We start from the raw sequence: 19,674 nt of genomic DNA, 5'->3' as shown, positions 1-19,674 counted from the left end.
ATTCTGTACATTACATATTCATGGCCTCTGTACATTATATACTCCTGACCTCTGCATTCTGTACATTACATACTCATGGCCCCTGTACTCTGTACATTATATACTCCTGACCCCTGCATTTTGCATTACTTACTCCTGACCCCTGTACTCTGTACATTATATACTCCTGACCCCTGCATTTTGCATTACTTACTCCTGACCCCTGTACTCTGTACTTTACATATTCATGACCCTTGTACTTTGTACATTACACACTCCTGACCCCTCTACTCTGTACTTAAAAGTAAAAAATATACACCTATGTTTTTTTTCTGGAAGTTCTAATAGCTACAGTAATATATAAGGTGTATTTTACCTAGATACCTTTGTATAATGTTAGGTTGTAAATGTGTGTATAGATATGTGTATTGTGTTTTTTTTCCCTAAATTTTATTTTATTTTTATTTATTAACTTCTTGAAAATATGGCCCCTATCAGAGATCCCTATTACCATCCAATGCTCATCATTTCATCCAATCATTCGTAGAAGATATTATGTGCTAATATCAAGAAATATTCAAAGTCCACACTTACCAGAATCTGCCCCATGTGGTGTCATTACTGGAGCTCTTTAGACGTGGGTCAGTCTCAGGGTCCCATCTACACTGATTGGAGGGTCCGGCCGCTAGTAATAGAACCACAGCCACCGAATGTACCAGTAAACTGGAATCCATTGCCGGCCATCTCTCAGAGACATTGTTACACAGTGGTTTTAAAAGTTTACTTGAAGTTTATGAACTTTTTAATAAACATATAATACAAAAAAGGAAATGTGCGGGCAAAGAAAATAGCAACAGAACTGGGAGATAATATTCTGGAACGTTCGGTGGAAGCTCTGGCACTAAAGATGATCATTTTAGAACATTGAAATATGTCCCAAGTAATGATTATATCTTCTGAGCCTCTCCACATTGTCTGATCACTGCTGGTCTGGGGGTTGGAGTTGGGTTGGGGGTTGGAGGAGGCTGTATTGTCCTTCTGCCGGATGCTCTCCCTGGGACCCAGACTGCTGCTCCAGAGAAGGGGGTCCAGAAGGGGTGTACAGAGGATTCTGGAGGATCTCATCCAAATCCTAAAAAAAAAAAGATTGACAGTTGTCACCTTAATAATTCTTTGTCATTAGTGTCCGTGGAACAAAATACTCCATGGTTGGTGTCAGTGGGATCAAATAAGACTCATCTTTGGTGTCAGTGGAATACAATAAGTCACATCTTTACTGTCAGTGTATTAAAATATGCCTTAAAATTGGTTTCAGTTAGGTAAATAAAATAAGTCCCATCATTAGTGTCAGTGGGATAAAATAAATCCCCACCATTGGTGTCAGTGGGATATAATGAGCATCATATTTGATGTCATTGAGATAAAATAGGTCCCGTTGTTGGTGTCATTGGGAACAAGGATGACCATTAGTTTTCAATTGTTAGGTACCAGTAAAGGATACCGCATGCAGGTATCCAGTAGGGATGACCAGATCAGTGGGTTACACCTCAAGTAATCAGGAACTAGATCAAGTATGATGAAATAAAGTTTATTAACATAAATAACGCCCTTCATACACCTAAAAACCATGAACATTAAAAGTGAAAAATAAATGTACAAGTGCAGCAAACCCAGAACGTCAACCTAACTAACAGCCACCATGTACAAAACGGAGGGAGCTCACATGAACACACATGAACACATAAACACAGGATCGGGACTGGGACACAGGTCACAGGTAGAACACTGATGCACTGATATTCGTTGAAGGTGGGATTAAATACCTTCCCAGCAGCCAGTATCAAATGGGGCCTAATTAGTAGGAGAAGCAGGATGCTGGGAGACATCCGCTGGTTGCCACCGGAACTGCTCCCTTCAGCTCCGAGAACAACAGTGCCACCCGCAGGCAACCCAGGTCAGCACGAGTTCTGACGCAACCTTGCTGCTCTGTGTACGCTGTTGACCACAACTATACTGGGACTGTCTATAGGGCAGGAGATAATTTCACCTGTAATGCTGGCTACTAGAAAAGAATGTTTTCCATCACCTAGAACCCCTCTGACATTCTGCAAAGTGCGAGATCTCCTGGATCCAGTATTACAGCCTGTGGAACATGGACACTACGGGGGAAAATGTCCAGGACTGCATTGCAGGATCTGGGACATTTAGTAACTGTGCTTCAAGAGAACATGTCATTTTTGGAATGAAGGGCATTGATGGTAGGGACTAGGTGTTCCCATCCATTCTCATACAACAGTCATATACAATATCTCACAAAAGTAAGTACACCCCTCACATTTTTGTAAATATGTAATTCTATCTTTTCATGTGACAACACTGAAGGAATGACACTTTGCTACAATGTAAAGTAGTGAGTGTACAGCTTGTATAACAGTGTAAATTTGTTGTCCCCTCAAAACAACTCAACACACAGCCATTAATGTCTAAACCGCTGGCAACAAAGCGAGTACACCCCTAAGTGAAAATGTCCAAATTGGGCCCAATTAGCCATTTTCCCTCCCCAGTGTCAAGTGACTTGTTGGTGTTACAAGGTCTCAGGTGTGAATGGGGAGCAGGTGTGCTAAATTTGGTGTTATCGCTCTCACTCTCTCATACTGGTCACTGGAAGTTCAACATGGTACCTCATGGCAAAGAACTCTCTGAGGATCTGAAAAAAAAGAATTAATGCTCTACATAAAGATGGCCTAGGCTATAAGAAGATTGCCAAGACCCCAAAATTGAGCTGCAGCATGGTGGCCAAGACCATACAGCAGTTTAACAGGACAGGTTCCACTCAGAACAGGCCTCGCCATGGTCCACCAAAGAAGTTGAGGTCACGTGCTCAGCATCATATCCAGAAGTTGTCTTTGGGAAATAGACGTATGAGTGCTGCCAGCATTGCTGCAGAGGTTGAAGGGGTGGGGGTCAGCCTGTCAGTGCTCAGACCATATGCCGCACACTGCATCAAATTGGTCTGCATGGCTGTCATCCCAGAAGAAAGCCTCTTCTAAAAATGATGCACAAGAAGCCCACAAACAGTTTGCTTAAGACAAGCAGACTAAGGACATGGATTACTGGAACCATGTCCTGTGGTCTGATGAGACCAAGAGAAACTTATTTGGTTCAGATGGTGTCAAGTGTGTGTCGCGGCAACCAGGTGAGGAGTACAAAGACAAGCATGTCTTGCCTACAGTCAGGCATGGTGGTGGGAGTGTCATGGTCTGGGGCTGAATGAGTGCTGCCGGCACTGGGGAGCTACAGTTCATCGCGGGAACCATGAATGCCAACATGTACTATGACATACTGAAGCAGAGCATGATCCCCTCCCTTCAGAGACTGGGCAGCAGGGCAGTATTCCAACATGATAACGACCCCAAACACACCTCCAAGATGACCACTGCCTTGCTAAAGAAGCTGAGGGTAAAGGTAATGAACTGGCCAAGCATGTCTCCAGACCTAAACCCTATTGAGCATCTGTGGGACATCCTCAAATGGAAGATGGGGGAGTACAAGGTCTCCAACATCCACCAGCTCCGTGATGTCATCATGGAGGAGTGGAAGAGGACTCCAGTGGCAACTTTTGAAGCTCTGGTGAACTCCATGCCCAAGAGGGTTAAGGCAGTGCTGGAAAATAATGGTAGCCACACAAAATATTGACACTTTGGGCCCAATTTGGACATTTTCACTTAGGGTTGTACTCACTTTTGTTGCCAGCGGTTTAGACATTAATGGCTGTGTGTTGAGTTATTTTGAGAGGACAGCAAATTTATACAAGCTGTACACTCACTACTTTACATTGTAGCAAAGTGTCATTTCTTCAGTGTTGTCACATGAAAAGATAGAAGAAAATATTTACAAAAATGTGAGGGGTGTACTCACTTTTGTGAGATACTGTATCAGAGGTACATACTGTTTATCCCTGGAGAGATATGTTTTAATAACTGTGAATCGCTTTTCTTTCCATGGCTATGTGATCAGGAGTTGGATCTCACCTCTTGAGCAGCCGGTATCTCCTGGTAGATATGGGAAGGTCTGCTGTATACATGTTCATTGTTTTTCAGATCATTGTCACTGATGGATCCCATCTTCTTCTCAAGCTGCACCTGCTGCTGTTTGACAGCAATTATAAAACACATATAAGAAAACTGATCCACCAGATCTGAGATTGGGCTGACTTTAAGGCGGCCATACACGGATCGCAATTTGGCTGGTTCAGAGGGGACCAGTTCTACTGATTGACTGCTGTACAACCAGCCTGTCAGGTTTTTCTTGATTGATCACCACCACTGGCTATAACTAGCAGCACTGATCAGTGTATTCTGATGGTGGGGGGGTCTACCCACTCTCAGAATGCAATGACTCAGCGAGAAGGGTTCCCCCATCCACATCAGGTGTGTGGAAGGGGGAATGGGGTCTATTTTTTATTTCTTTCAACTTGCCGTTTGAATGAAAAGAAAACGAAGAATGTATGGCCTGCCTTAGAATAACAAATATGAACTGGGAAGAGAGACTACAGACACTGGGAAGACAGACTTCATGGGGGAGAAAATGCAAATAGGGGAAGGAGACTGGAGGAATTGGGGATTGGGGGAAGAAATTGGGGGAACCGGGATGAGAAACTGCAGGAGAGGGCGGTGGAGGGGGGAGACTACAGGAACTGGGAGGATAGCCTGCAGGAACAGGAAGAAGAAACTGCAAGAACTGGGGGAAGAAGAAACAAAAGATACTGGGGTAAAGGGGTAAGAAAGTGTAGGAACTTGGTGGGGAGACAACTGGGAGGAGAGCTTGCAGTAACTGGGAGGAAAAACTGCAGGAACTAAAGGGACAAAATATGGGTACCAGGAGGGGAGACTGGAGGAACTGGGAGGAGAGACTGCAAAATGGGAAGAAGAAACTGAGGGAATGAGGGAAGAGAATGTAGAAACTTGGAGGAGAGACTGTGGGAACTGGAGAGAGACAGCAGGAACTGAGTGGAAAAACTGTGAGAACTGGGGAGAGTAAATGTAAGAACTGGGGGGAGACACTCTTGGAACTGGAAAAACAGACTGTGGGAACTGGGAGGAAAGACTTCAGGAACTAGGAGGGGAGACTGCAGGCACTGGAAGAAGAGACTCCAAGGCAGTGGTGGCCAGTGGTAATTATTTTTGGGGGGTAAACAGTAACACCCCCCTGGTTTTGGTCAGGTGGGTCTGGTGCACTTACCTCATCAATGGTGGGCAGAGCTTCTCCCACGCTTCACCGGCAGCTTCCCTTGCTCGGCGGTGATGGCTTTCCCTACCCCTGCTCTCCACAGGCATCGTGGCGGCTTCTGTTTCCTCCCTCCTCCTCTTCGGCGGACAGTTGGGACTCTTCTCTTTTCGGCCAATCAGAAAAAGGGTCTCAGACCTGCTTCTGAATGGCCGGATTGAGGATCAGTATTTCAATTGTGAATATTCATTCGCTGTTGTAACACCTGGGTAGGATCAGGGCGCAGTGCTCTACACCATGTGCCCACCCTATTTTGAAACCTATTAGAGCCTCTGGCCTCTGGCTGTTATTCATGCGTCCGGGGTCCTCAAAGGGAGGTGGCGCTCGGGAGCCCCTAATGGACGGGCCGCCACTGCTCCAGGGACTGAGAGGAGATATTTCAGGAAGTAGAAGTGCATAAAGGAACTGAGCTAAGATACTGAAGGATCTAGGGGAAAAGACTGCAGGAACTCATTAAAGAGACTGCGAGAACTATGGGAAAAAGTCTATACACTGGGGAGGTGGGAGACTGCAGGAATCCTGAAGGGTGACTGCGGGAACTGGGAGGAGAGACTGCAGGAACTGGGAGGAGAGACTGCAGGAACTTGGAGGAGAGACTGCGGGAACTGGGAGGAGAGACTGCGGGAACTGGGAGGAGAGACTGCAGGAACTTGGAGGAGAGACTGCGGGAACTGGGAGGAGAGACTGTGGGAACTGGGAGGAGAGATTGCAGGAACTTAGGGGGTTGTCTGAATAAATAAGGGGGATTATCTATGGAAACTCTGATGAGAGACTGCAGGAACTTGGAGGAGAGACTGTGGGAATTAGAAGGTGCTACAGGAACTGTGGGAAAAGAATTAGAGTAGACTAAAAGCATTAGGTGAAAAGACTGCATAAAATGGGGGAAGGTATTTAATGTATTACAAAGACAGACAGTAGGCAATGGATGGTGATGGTGAAAAGAACAGTAAAATCTAGTGCCCTGGGACAGCAGTATTACTACCCAGTATATAGAGCTATAGGGAGGGTGTAGAAAGAGAAGCCGCATAGAAGTAAAATGGAGAGAGAGTTGGTTCCCCGGGACAGGAGGAGATAAATGCACTTACAAGGAGTGTGCTGGGACATGGACACTTCTCATGGAGTGGGGGCATAATAGAACGAGGAAGGCCTCTAGAGAGGGGGCTAAAGAGTCAGTCCACAGACTATGTGTGAGCTACATTAGAGACATCATGAGGATCCAGAATTATCCCCATGTAAGATCAGACAATCATAGCATTTCTTGCATCCATTAAACCAAATAAGATGCTTACCTGATCATAAGCAATCCGTATTTCAAGGTTTCCTGGGGAAAAAAAAAGACAATCCATCTGTTATTGTGAGTAAGGGGAGAACAAAGTCAACAATGCTAAATGACTGATCAGAGTCATGTGCACAGTGTTGGAACCCAAACGAATTGCCAGTAGAGCTCCACCTTTATAGCAAGCCAATTTCATATTAGATATGCCTGACAGCACAGTCTATGTCCTTGTTAAACAACTTCGGCTTAAACTAGTTGCATTGGGAGTTCATCTTTTTCATTGGATGTTTTTTAACAAAGCTCTGTCCTACTAAGCCAGACACCCAACATTTTTATGTGATAAACTAATATGGCTGCACCTATCTACATACAGTATCTCACAAAAATGAGTACACCCCTCACATTTTTATTTTATTCTATCTTTTCATGTGACAACACTGAAGAAATGACACTTGTCTACAATATAAAGTAGTGAGTGTACAGCTTGTATAACAGTGTAAATTTGCTGTCCCCTCAAAATAACTCAACACACAGCCATTAATGTCTAAACCACTGGCAACAAAAGTGAGTACACCCCTAAGGGAAAATGTCCGAATTGGGCCCAATTAGCAATTTTCCCTCCCCGGTGTCATGTGACTCATTAGTGTTACAAGGTCTCAGGTGTGAATGGGAAGCTGGTGTGTTAAATTTATCGCTCTTACTCTCTCATACTGGTCACTGGAAGTTCAACATATCAAAAAACTCTCTGAGGATCTGAAAAAAAGAATTTTTGCTCTACATAAAGATGGCCTCAGCTATAAGAAGATTGCCAAGACCCTGAAACTGAGCTCCAGCACGGATGCCAAGACCATACAGCGGTGTAACAGGACAGGTTCCACTCAGAACAGGCCTCACCATGGTCGACCAAAGAAGTTGAGTGCACGTGTTCAGCGTCATATCCAGAGGTTGTCTTTGGGAAATAGACGCATGAGTGCTGCCAGTATTGCTGCAGAGGTTGAAGGGGTGGGGGGGGGTCAGCCTGTCAGTGCTCAGACCATACGCTGCACACTGCATCAAATTGGTCTGCATGGCTGTAGTCCCAGAAGGAAGCCTCTTCTAATGAGGATGCACAAGAAAGCCCACAAACAGTTTGCTGAAGACAAGCAGACTAAGGACATGGATTACTGGAACCATGTCCTGTGGTCTGAGACCAAGATAAACTTATTTGGTTCAGATGGTGACAAGCATGTGTGGCGGCAACCAGGTGAGGAGTACAAAGACAAGTGTGTCTTGCCTACAGTCAAGCATGGTGGTGGGAGTGTCCTGGTCTGGGGCTGTATGAGTGCTGCCGGCACTGGGGAGCTACAGATCATTGAGGGAACCATGAATGCCAACATGTACTGTGACATACTGAAGCAGAGCATGATCCCCTCCCTTCAGAGACTGGCCCTCAGGGCAGTATTCCAACATGATAAAAACCCCAAACACACCTCCAAGAAGACCACTGCCTTGCTAAAGAAGCTGAGGGTAAAGGTGATGGACTGGCCAAGCATGTCTCCAGACCTAAACCCTATTGAGCATCTGTGGGACATCCTCAAATGGAAGGTGGAGGAGCACAAGGTCTCCAACATCCACCAGCTCTGTGATGTCATCATGGAGGAGGGGAAGAGGACTCCAGTGGCAACCTGTGAAGCTCTGGTGACCTCCATTCCCAAGAGGGTTAAGGCAGTGCTGGAAAATAATGGTGGCCACACAAAATATTGAAACTTTGGGCCCAATTTGGACATTTTCACTTAGGGGTGTACTCACTTTTGTTGCCAGTGGTTTAGACATTAATGGCTGTGTGTTGAGTTATTTTGAGGGGACAGCAAATTTACACTGTTATACAAGCTGTACACTCACTACTTTACATTGTAGCAAAGTGTCATTTCTTCAGTGTTGTCACATGAAAAGATAGAATAAAATATTTACAAAAATGTGAGGGGTGTACTCACTTTTGTGAGATACTGTATATAATAAATACTGATTATAGAAACAGGGTAAAGCAGATGGGATTTGCAGGAACAATTCAGCATGGCACTGATGTAAGGGTACAAGAATGATGTACAATGACCTGATTAACCAATCAAAAATCATCTCTTAGCTGGAATGAAAATGTCATTGCCTAAAGCCGGCTATAAATGGTGCGATTTTCTTTCCTACAGCCATGGGTTGCAGGAAAGAAAATCGTTCGATTCCCCCATCAACACAGCCAGTGTTGATGGGGGAATTGCTCCTGTGGAGCTATTGTGTTCTCCCAGCTAGGGGCCGGGGGAGCCGTCCTGGCTGGGAGAACACACAATGATTGTTGCTAGCGGCTATAGCCAATGGCAATATTCGCATAAAAAATGCGACAAGCAGGTTGTACCCAAGTTGATTGCTTGATCAACTTGGGTACAATCAGCCTGCTCATACTGCCTGCCCATACATGGTTCTTGGCTGGTTCCTGTTGAACCGGCCAACATTCGAAACGTCTATAGCCGCCTTTAGCTGCAAGGGGATTTTTCACACTCTATAGGAAAATTAAACTTTGGAAGAATATGATTGACCAGAAATTAGAAATATTTTCTCCTTACGTTGAAGATTTTGTATCTTCTTCCATAGAAGAAAAACGCAGATCGCCAAAATGAGCAGCACAGTCAGGCACGGGAGGACAATCTTCAGCGTTAGCATTCTGAAACCAAAATGCCAAAATTTAAAAAGTGAATACATAAATAAATAACTAAATCAACCAATACATGGATATCAATAGCCTAATAAAAGAGAATTAAAAAAACAGCTTTTTCTGCAATTACTCACCTTCAATCTGGAGTGGTCCTCCCAAGTAACTCTATTCTGCCACTAGATGTTGCCAGTCTTTCATATTGAAGATGGCAGCATTCAAACCCCTTCTCCCGTTTCCTTGGATCACTCTTCACCATTTCTTTTAATCTGTACTGTGAGTGTTATTTATTATTCACAGATTTGTTTGGACACTTACTAGGTGATATCTGCAGTGTTTACTATACTGTATTTGGGATATACCGTTGCCTTGTTTACGATTAAGTATGCAATAGGGATGGAAAGTATTCAGACCCCCTTAAATTTTTCTCTCTTTGTTATATTGCAGCCATTTGGTAAAATCATTTAAGTTAATTTTTTCCTCATTAATGTACACACGGCACCCCATATTGACAGAAAAACACAGAATTGTTGACATTTTTACAGATTTATTAAAAAAGAAAAACTGAAATATCACATGGTCCTAAGTATTCAGACCCTTTGCTCAATATTTAGTAGAAGCCCCCTTTTGATCTAATACAGCCATGGGTCTTTTTGGGAAAGATGCAACAAGTTTTTCACACCTGGATTTGGGGATCCTCTGCCATTCCTCCTTGCAGATCCTCTCCAGTTCTGTCAGGTTGGATGGTAAACATTGGTGGACGGCCATTTTTAGGTCTCTCCAGAGATGCTCAATTGGGTTTAAGTCAGGGCTCTGGCTAGGCCATTCAAGAACATTCACAGAGTTGTTGTAAAGCCACTCCATCGTTTTTTTAGCTGTGTGCTTAGGGTCATTGTCTTGTTGGAAGGTAAACCTTCAGCCCAGTCTGAGGTCTTGAGCACTTTGGAGAAGGTTTTCATCCAGGATATCCCTGTACTTGGCTGCATTCATCTTTCCCTCGATTGGAACCAGTCGCCCTGTCCCTGCAGATGAAAAACACCCCCTTCAGGTCTGGTATGGATTTTAAGGGGAACCCCGCGCCAAAAAACCCCAAAAAAACAAAAAAAAAAACGGCGTGGGGTCACCCCAAAAATCCATACCAGACCCTTATCCGAGCATGGAACCTGGCAGGCTGCAGGAAAAGAGGGGGGGACGAGAGAGCGCCCCCCCTCCTGAACAGTACCAGGCCCCATGCCTCAACATTGGGAGGGTGCTTTGGGGTAGCCCCAGAAAACGCCTTGTCCCCATGTTGATGAGGACAAGGGCCTTATCCCCACAACCCTGGCCGGTGGTTGTGGGGGTCTGCGGGCGGGGGGGCTTATCGGAATCTGGAAGCCCCCTTTAACAAGGGGACCCCCAGATCCCGCCCCCCCCCGTGTGAAATGGTAAGGGGGTACAAATGTACCCCTACCATTTCACTAAAAAACTGTCAAAAATGTTAAAAATGACAAGAGACAGTTTTTGACAATTCCTTTATTTAAATGCTTCTTCTTTCTTCTATCTTCCTTCATCTTCTTCTTCTGGTTCTTCCTCCGGTGTTCTCGTCCAGCATCTCCCCTGCGGCATCTTCTATCTTCTTCTCCTCGGGCCGCTCTGCACCCATGGCATGGGGGGAGGCTCCCGCTCTTCTCTTCAAATTCTTCTCTTCTTCATTTTCTTCTCCGGGCCGCTCCGCATCCATGCTGGCATGGAGGGAGGCTCCCGCTCTGTGACGGCGTCTCCTCTTCTGACGGTTCTTAAATAACAGGGGCGGGGCCACCCGGTGACCTCTGATGCACGGTGACGTCACGGGGAATGCCACAGGGAAGTCCCGTCATGTCCTGTGCATCAGAGGGGGGTCAGAGGGGGGCGGGGTCACAGGGTTGTGGGGATGAGGCCCTTGTCCTCATCAACATGGGGACAACGTGTTTTGGGGGGCTACCCCAAAGCACCCTCCCAATGTTGAGGGCATGTGGCCTGGTACGGTTCAGGAGGGGGGGCGCTCTCTCGTTCCCCCCTCTTTTCCTGCGGCCTGCCAGGTTGCGTGCTCGGATAAGGGTCTGGTATGGATTTTTGGGGGGACCCCACGCCATTTTTTTTTAAATTTTGGCGCGGGGTTCCCCTTAAAATCCATACCAGACCTGAAGGGTCTGGTATGGAATTTAGGGGGACCCTCACGTCTTTTTTTTAAAAATTTTGGCTCGGGGTTCCCCTGTGGGGAATTCCCATGCCGTTTTTATCAATGAACTTCTATGTGTATTGTCGGACCGGCAATGCAATAGCCGCGAGTAGTTTTAAATGACTTTTTTTCTTTGAAATTTCATTTTGCTGTCAGACTGTTCTAAACATGGGAAACATGCGCCCCTTTACAGACATACTATAGACACCCCCCAGCTACGAAATTTAAAGGGATATTAAACTTTTATTGTTTGACTTTAAGCATTATTAAAATCACTGCTCCTGAAAAAATGGCCGTTTTTAAAACTTTTTTTTGCATTGATCCATGTCCCCTGGGGCAGGACCCAGGTCCTCAAACACTTTTTATGACAATAACTTGCATATAAGCCTTTAAAATTAGCACTTTTGATTTCTCCCATAGACTTTTAAAGGGTGTTCCGCGGCATTCGAATTTGCCGCGAACACACCAAATTGTTCGCTGTTCGGCGAACTTGCGAACAGCCAATGTTTGAGTCGAACATGAGTTTGACTCGAACTCGAAGCTCATCCCTATTTACTGTGGACGGGTGCAGGGTGTAGCAAGATGGCGGCAATGGAATGTCACTTCCGTTACCAATCCTGACGGGTCGCCAAATCTGACGGAACACAGGAACATCACTCAGACAGGAAATCAGGTGTCCATCAGCAGTATTACCCAGACAGGAAATCATGTGTCCATCAAGAACATCACACAGACAGGAAATCAGGTGTCCATCAGCAGCATCATCCAGACAGAAATTTAGGTGACATCAGGAACATTGCACAGATGGGAAATTAGATGTTTAACGGGAACATCACCCAGACAGGAAATCATGCAGGAACATCATGCAGACAGGAAATTAGGTGTCCACCAAGAACTTCGGCTAGATAGATGTCCATCAGGAGCATCACCCAGACAGGAAATCAGGTATCCAATCCATTAGGAGGATGATCGAGAGAAGAAATTAGGTGTTCATCAGGAACCTTACCCAGACAGGAAAACAGGTGTTCACCAGGAACATCACCCAGACAGGAAATCAGGTGTCCATCAGGAACATCACCCAAACAGGAAATCAGGTGTCCATCAGGAACATCACCCAGACAGGAAATCAGGTGTCCATCAGGAACATCACCCAGACAGGAAATCAGGTGTCCATCAGGAACATCACCCAGACAGGAAATCAGGTGTCCATCAGGAACATCACCCAGACAGGAAATCAGGTGTCCTTCAGGAACATCACCCAGACAGGAAACCAGGTGTCCACCAGGAACAGCCAGCCAGTGTTACAGGGCACCTAGGAAGATGGTACTTTGTCCCATCAGGAACTAAAATATGTAGAAACAGTTAGTATTTCTTCTTTAAGCTCCTCCCTAACCAATTAAAAAATATTTAAAAATAACCCATGTTACACTTTAGGAGGGACTCCTTTCTAAAAACCAACGCAATGGAATATACCGTATATACTCGAGTATAAGTCGTTCCGAGTATAAGTCGAGGCCCTAATTTACCACAAAAAATGGGAAAAACTTATTGACCCGAGTATAAGACGAGGGTGAAAAATGCACAGCTACTGTAAGTGGAAAAGAGGGTCAACGATGCCCATTTGCATGCCTCACTGTGCCCATTTGCAGCCATAGATCCCCCGAACTTCAAACTCGGTAGTTAAGGGTTCCTAGATGCCCCCTAGCTGCAGACAAAATTTGGGGTCTCTGAACCCAAAGGGTCCCGAAATGACATTGCTGCAGATGGACACAGTTGACCAAATTTGGGGCCCCATATCTCGGGGCCACTTAGTGCTAGGAACCCCAAATTTGGTGTGCAAGCCCAGTGGAACTAGCACCATAAAATATCCAAGCTGGGGTTTCTAGCGCCAAGTGGCCCCGAGAAACAGGGCCCCAAATATTGGTTCAGAAAATGTCAAGCACTTTTCTGCAGCAGAGAATGACATTTTCCGAATCGGGTTTGTATCTCGGGGCCACTTGGTGCTAGGAACCCCAGCTTTGGATATGTTGTTCCACTGGGTTTGCACACCAAATTTGGAGTTCCTAGCACCAAGTGACCCTGAGATACGGGGCCCCAAATTCAGTTCGGAAAATGAAATTTTTTGCTGCAGAAAAGTGCTTGACTCGAGTCGAGGGGGGCACTTTCAGCACAAAAAAATGTGCTGAAAAACTCAACTTATACTCAAATATATACGGTACTTACAGTATACGTGGTAACAATTAGTAAATCCACACAATTAACCATTAATGAGTGGAATGTCACTGAAATATATAAAATATATCCAAAACTATTATCTGAGAGGCAAGAAAGCTTCCCACAGGTGTTCAGCATAGGTGGTTGCTGCATATTATTGGGACCTGATGCTGGAAATTATAGCCTCTGGTGTTATTTTCTGCTATAGCTATGTATTGCATTCCCATTACTAATGTTCTTATCTATGCTGTCACCTAGTTGTATTTTGTGCCATAGCAACTTGTTTATGTAGCTTTTGGTATGTTTCTCATTTTGCCACTCCTGATTGGTGCTAGGTAGTCAAATTTTAATTCGTTTCTGCCTTTTTTTTTTCCATACTCTGTCAGTCTCTATTCTTCATAGCAGATGCGAGGCCGGGAGGAAAATTGTCTTTGCACAATTCAGGAGACTTGAAAATACATCCATTGAGAAGTACAATTGCTTTGAATTTAACTTTTGTGTTTTATTGGAGAGTTGAGCTGTCCTGGTATGTCCATGCATAAAGCTGCATTTGAAACAGAATGGAGATATACCATCTCTTCATCCCTTCACCTTGGTGGACCATACTACAAATGTTCAGCTTTGTGACCCATAAAGACAGAGACAAGGGTGTGTTTACCTTCCGGCAGAGGAAATAAGGATAAGATCAATTTGTGGTTTCAAAGAAAATAGGGAAGTTGATAAGAAATACATCTGATCAGATTGTGTGGTGTATTTCTTGGAACATGTCTTAAAGTTTATTCATGTGAGGACCTGACCTAGAGTCTGAACACCTCACATCTGATATAGAAGGTTCAGCAGGGCCTCCATTTCCTGAGCACTTTAAGATGCAAAAGACTCGCCTCATAAACAGTTGTAAAATTTTTTTCCTGCTTCAATGGAAAGTATTTTGATGCATTGTTGCACAGTCTGGTATTCTGGTTGGACAATGGCAGATAGGGGAGACCTGCACTGGATAGTCAAAATGGCTCTGTGGATTACACTGGTTTACAAGGAGAAATCCTCGGAAATGAAAATAGCTAAAGTTTACCAGAATTGGGTCACTAATAAAGGAAAATTAGGTCCTGAGTATTAATTGGCTCCAATTTCCAAGATACAGCTTCAGGGCAAAATTGCATCAAAAGGACGAGGGGGATATGCTCCATAACTTTTCTGCAAAATGTGATATATCAATGAGAACTGTGGAACACCAATCATTATACATTTATCTTTTTATTGATACCAATACCATAACTTTCCATTAATTTATTGGTTTTTCATGCTCCCGCCACACCATTGGGACTGCAAAAGGCATGGACTTTTTCTTCTTTTTTCTTCTTCATTCTTCCAATGATCCAGATAAGTTGCACGTGTAATGCAACAATAATGGGGGGCCCAACTCTTGCCCTGATCCCCTATTTTGCATCCAAAATATAGGTGGTATGTCTTTTTTACCACTGCCCTCATACTGCACTTTTCAGATGCAAATGTAACCTCGCCACAAATGTAGCAGAAGTTATCGCCGTTGTTTACACAGTTTTGAGGCATCTTGGCTTCTGAGAGGAAATATCATGCAACTGTTCCTTGGAAATGTTAGGCAATGACACTTTCACAAGTCACAAGATCTAACTGTATGATGCGTAGATCTGACCAAGATAAATGTACCTTCTAATAAAAGAAGAACAAATTACAGTCAGGCAATAATCTTTAGTCGCAAAGTGAAGATAAATTTATACACTTCCATGAGGTTCCATTTTCATTGTTCTACTGTACTTTGTCGAGAATTTATGAAGCATCATCAGACACCTCCCTCCCTTGTACGCAAATATACTCGCCTGTGTACGGGGACGGACTGGGAATAAAAACCAGCCCTGGAAATAATTTCATACCAGCCCTATAGCATTATTATACCAGCCCAACAGCATAACGTCATTGTTTTCTTGTTCATAAAAGGGATAACCATGCATTTTAAAGCACATTTGAAGAGTGCATTATACTCATCAGTGCCCATCAATGCAGTCTCACCAGTGTCCATCAATGCAGCCTCAGCAGTGCCCATCAATGCAGCCTCAGCAGTGCCCATCAATGCAGCCTCACCAGTGCCTATTAATGCAGCCTCACCAGTGCCCATCAATGCAGCCTCACCAGTGCCCATCAATGCAGCCTCACCAGTGTCCATCAATGCAGCCTCAGCAGTGTCCATCACTGCAGCCTCACCAGTGCCCATCAGCTCCGCCTCATCAGTGCCCATCAATGCAACCTCACCAATGCCCATCCAATGCAGCCTCACCAGTGTCCATCAATGCAGCCTCACCAGTGCCCATCCAATGCAGCCTCACCAGTGTCCATCAATGCAGCCTCACCAGTGTCCATCAATGCAGCCTCACCAGTGCCCATCCAACGCAGCCTCACCAGTGCCCACCAATGCAGCCTCATCAGTGCCCATCAATGTAGTCTTAACAGTGCCCATAAGCTCAGCCTCACCAGTGCCCATCCAATGCAGCCTCACCAGTGCCCATCCAATGCAGCCTGACCAGTGTCCATCAGTACAGTCTCAGCAGTGCCCATCAGCACAGCCTCACCAGTGCCCATCAACGCAGCCTCAACAGTGTGCATATACATATTACCAAAAGTATTGGGACACCTGCCTTTACATGCACGTGAACATTAATGACATCCCAGTCTTAGTCCATAGGGTTCAACATTGAGTTGGCCCACCCTTTGCAGCTATAACAGTTTCAACTCTTCTGGGAAGGCTGTCTACAAGGTTTAGGAGTGTGTCTATGAGAATGTTTGACCATTCTTCCAGAAGTGCATTTGTGAGGTCAGGCACTGATGGGGACGAGAAGGCCTGGCCCGCATTCTCTACTCTAATTCATCCCAAAGGTGTTCTATCAGGTTGAGGTTGTGACTCTGTGCAGGCCAGTCAAGTTCCTCCACCCCAAATCATTTGGTGGAGGGGGGATTATGGAGTGGGGTTGTTTTTCAGGGGTTGGACTTGGCCCCTTAGTTCCAGTGAAGGGAACTCTTAAGGCGTCAGCATACCAAGACATTTTGGACAATTTCATGCTCCCAACGTTGTGGGAACAGTTTGGGGATGGCCCCTTCTTGTTCCAAAATGACTGCGCACCAGTAAACGAAGACAAATTCTCTTTGACAAGTTCTTAATCAAAAAATATAAAATTTCCAAAAAATATCCCATGATGTCCCATAAATCCATCATCACTCACATCGTCCAGTGTCAATCACAAACAATGCTCCTATGAGTAGAGGAGAGGCTCAGTACAGGGGGACACTATGGGTAGAGGAAAGGCTCAGTACAGGGGGATACTATGGGTAGAGGAAAGGCTCAGTACAGGGGGACCCTATGGGTAGAGGAGAAGCTCAGTACAGGGGGAACACTATGGGTAGAGGAGAAGCTCAGTACAGGGGGAACACTATGGGTAGAGGAAAGGCTCAGTACAGGGGGGCACTATGGGTAGAGGAGAAGCTCAGTACAGGGGGAGACTATGGTTAGAGAAGAGGTTCAGTACAGGGGGACACTATTGGTAGAGGAGAGGCTCAGTACAGGGGGGATCCTTTGGGTAAAGAAGAGGCTCAGTACAAGGGGATCCTATGGGTAGAGGAGAGGCTCAGTACAAGGGGATCCTATGGGTAGAGAAGATGCTCTACAGGGGGGATCCTATGAGTAGAGGAAAGGCTCAGTACAGGAGGACACTATGGGTAGAGGTGTTAGAGACCGAGCCAGAAGTACAGTTAATCACACTTGTTTAATAATAATAAAAAGGTAAACAGAGTAAGTGTAGACAATACATAGCCAGAGTTCAGTAACCAGATCGGGTAGTCAGCCAATGCCAATGTCAGAGAGCCAGAGATCAACGTAGTAGTACAGCAAGCAGGATCAGGAGCCAGAAGGGATGTCAGCCGAGCAAGTCTTCAACAGGAACGCAGGAGAAAGTCTCTGAGATGTGACCAAAGCCGAAGGCAGAGATGAAATGAGTTGGACGGCTTTAAGTAGCCAGGACTGACGAGCAGATCATCAACAGCTGAGTCACTGTGGAGAGAAAAGAGCTGGCAATTAGCCGACAGCTGAGCGGCCAACTCAGAGAAGGAAGGGCTGAGCCCAGCCCTGACAGAGGAGAGGCTCAGTACAGGGGGGTCCTATGGGTAGAGGAGAGGATCAGTACAGGGGGACACTATGGGTAGAGGAGAGGCTTAGTACAGGGGGATCCTATGAATAGAGGAGAGGCTCAGTACAGGGGGATCCTATGGGTAGAGGAGAGGCTCAGTACAGGGGGATCCTATGGGTAGAGGAGAGGCTCAGTACAGAGGGACACTATGAGTAGAGGGGAGGCTCAGTACAGGAAACACTATGGGCAGAGGAGAGGCTCAGTACAGGGGGATCCAATGGGTAGACGAGATTCTCAGTATAGAGGGATCCAATAGAGTACAGGAGAGGCTCAATACAGGGGAATCCTATGAGGAGATGTTCAGTACAGAGGACACTGGAAGTGGGGAAAGATGTCATGGATATTGTAAAATTAAAAATTAAACATTTTAAAAAGATGTGGTAGAATAAAAACATTTAATACCTACCTCTGACACCCACCTGGCCCTCTCCAACCTTATATTCAGCTTCATTGGTCTAACAGCCCTGTGAAAATGTTTGAATGTAAGTGTGAAAACCACTTCTCACCCAACTTACTCATTGTCATCGCCATCATCAGTAGTTGCAGTAGTGATAACAGCATCATCTTCTTCGCAGATAGGATTGGTGTATTCCTTACCTTAAAAGAATTAGAACAAAAGTAGCAAAGTAGAGGTTACTCAGCTTCACCATACAGTATTGCTTAGTTCCTCTGAAAGTCATTTTACCAGAACAACAAGATTTACTTTTTGTAGGCCGTCTCTCATTTTCTTAAAACCACAGATCATAGAATAGGACAGACTATCTATCTCTGATAGCTCTTTGCTGGTTCTGTCGTTCATCCAAACGCTCGACTTTAAGTTTGTTTGGCAGAAGATAAACTTTGTATAGAGTAGCAGTTTTTCTACTGCCACATTATATAACAGTTTCCTTCTTCCACCATCAGTGGTTGTTAGGGGAAGCAGCAAGTACCGGAGCCGTATCCTTAGTAATAAGGGACATATTCAGGCCCCAATCATTTGCTGACCTGGAAACTCCTGGCCATGTCAACAAAGGGGCGGGGATAGTGCTGACATCACTGACTAAATAATATGGCCACATGACCATATTTATTATATGACATCACTGGATCCCGCCCCTATGCTTCCATTTATTGTTGAGGACCAGAGCTGTTATTCGCTGTGAGTGTAGTGACGGGATAGGATGTGTCCATCAGTCAGCGTTTTTGTTTTGCGGTCGGCGGCCATTGTTTGTGATTGACACTGGACGATGTGAGTGATGACGGATTTATGGGACATCATGGGATTTTTTTGGGAAATGTTATATTTTTTTGATTAAGAACTTGTCAAAAAGAATTTGTCTTCATTTACCGGTGCGCAGTCATGTTGGAACAGGAAGGGGCCATCCCCAAACTGTTCCCACAATGTTGGGAGCATTAAATTTTCCAAAATATCTTGGTATGCTGATGCCTTAAGATTTCTCTTCACTGGAACTAACCCAACCCCTGAAAAAACAACCCCCCCACCATAATCCCCTCCTCCCCCAAATGATTTGGACCAGTGCACATAGCAAGGTCCATAATACATATAATATAAATAAAAGAAATAAACAATCCTCTGTTCAAAATAGAATATCAAAACATCCAGTGTCCTTCATCTCTTCAGGTAAATGACTCACCTCTTTAAAAAAAAGACTAAACAAAAATACTTATGAGAGGTGTTCTTTGCAATCTCAAACATCCAAAGATGGGTTAATGGATCCACTCCCTTCATTAATGGACTCGCAGTCCATTAACCGGTCATGCGTGGTTCTCACAGTTCCAGACTATTTGCCAACATGTCAAAAACAGAAAGGAAAGCTTCATAGCACAAAAAACA

The 19,674-nt window shown here is 44.9% G+C and overlaps 1 protein-coding gene across 3 annotated transcripts in view; it reads right to left on the bottom strand.

Annotated features, from left to right (window-relative positions):
• Positions 1 to 412: 412 nt before the first annotated feature.
• LOC141122922 (uncharacterized) overlaps positions 413 to 19,674 on the bottom strand; it is a 76,600-nt gene continuing 57,338 nt past the window's right edge. For 2 of the 3 annotated variants that reach the window (XM_073612016.1, XM_073612018.1), the window contains 5 exons: positions 18,356 to 18,437; positions 9,136 to 9,233; positions 6,555 to 6,586; positions 4,011 to 4,127; positions 413 to 1,111 (listed from right to left, as the gene is read on the bottom strand). In XM_073612016.1, coding sequence (XP_073468117.1) covers positions 959 to 1,111; positions 4,011 to 4,127; positions 6,555 to 6,586; positions 9,136 to 9,233; positions 18,356 to 18,437 — 482 coding nt within the window. In that variant the 3' untranslated portion in view covers positions 413 to 958. The remainder of the gene's footprint in view (positions 1,112 to 4,010; positions 4,128 to 6,554; positions 6,587 to 9,135; positions 9,234 to 18,355; positions 18,438 to 19,674) is intronic. The other variant, XM_073612017.1, reaches the window with a different exon arrangement.

This window comes from Aquarana catesbeiana, linkage group LG01 (assembly GCF_042186555.1).
Source record: "Aquarana catesbeiana isolate 2022-GZ linkage group LG01, ASM4218655v1, whole genome shotgun sequence".
NCBI classification, from domain to species: Eukaryota; Metazoa; Chordata; class Amphibia; order Anura; family Ranidae; genus Aquarana; species Aquarana catesbeiana.
The sequence above is the reverse complement of the archived record's forward strand: the minus strand, read 5'-3'. Positions and strand labels throughout refer to the sequence as shown.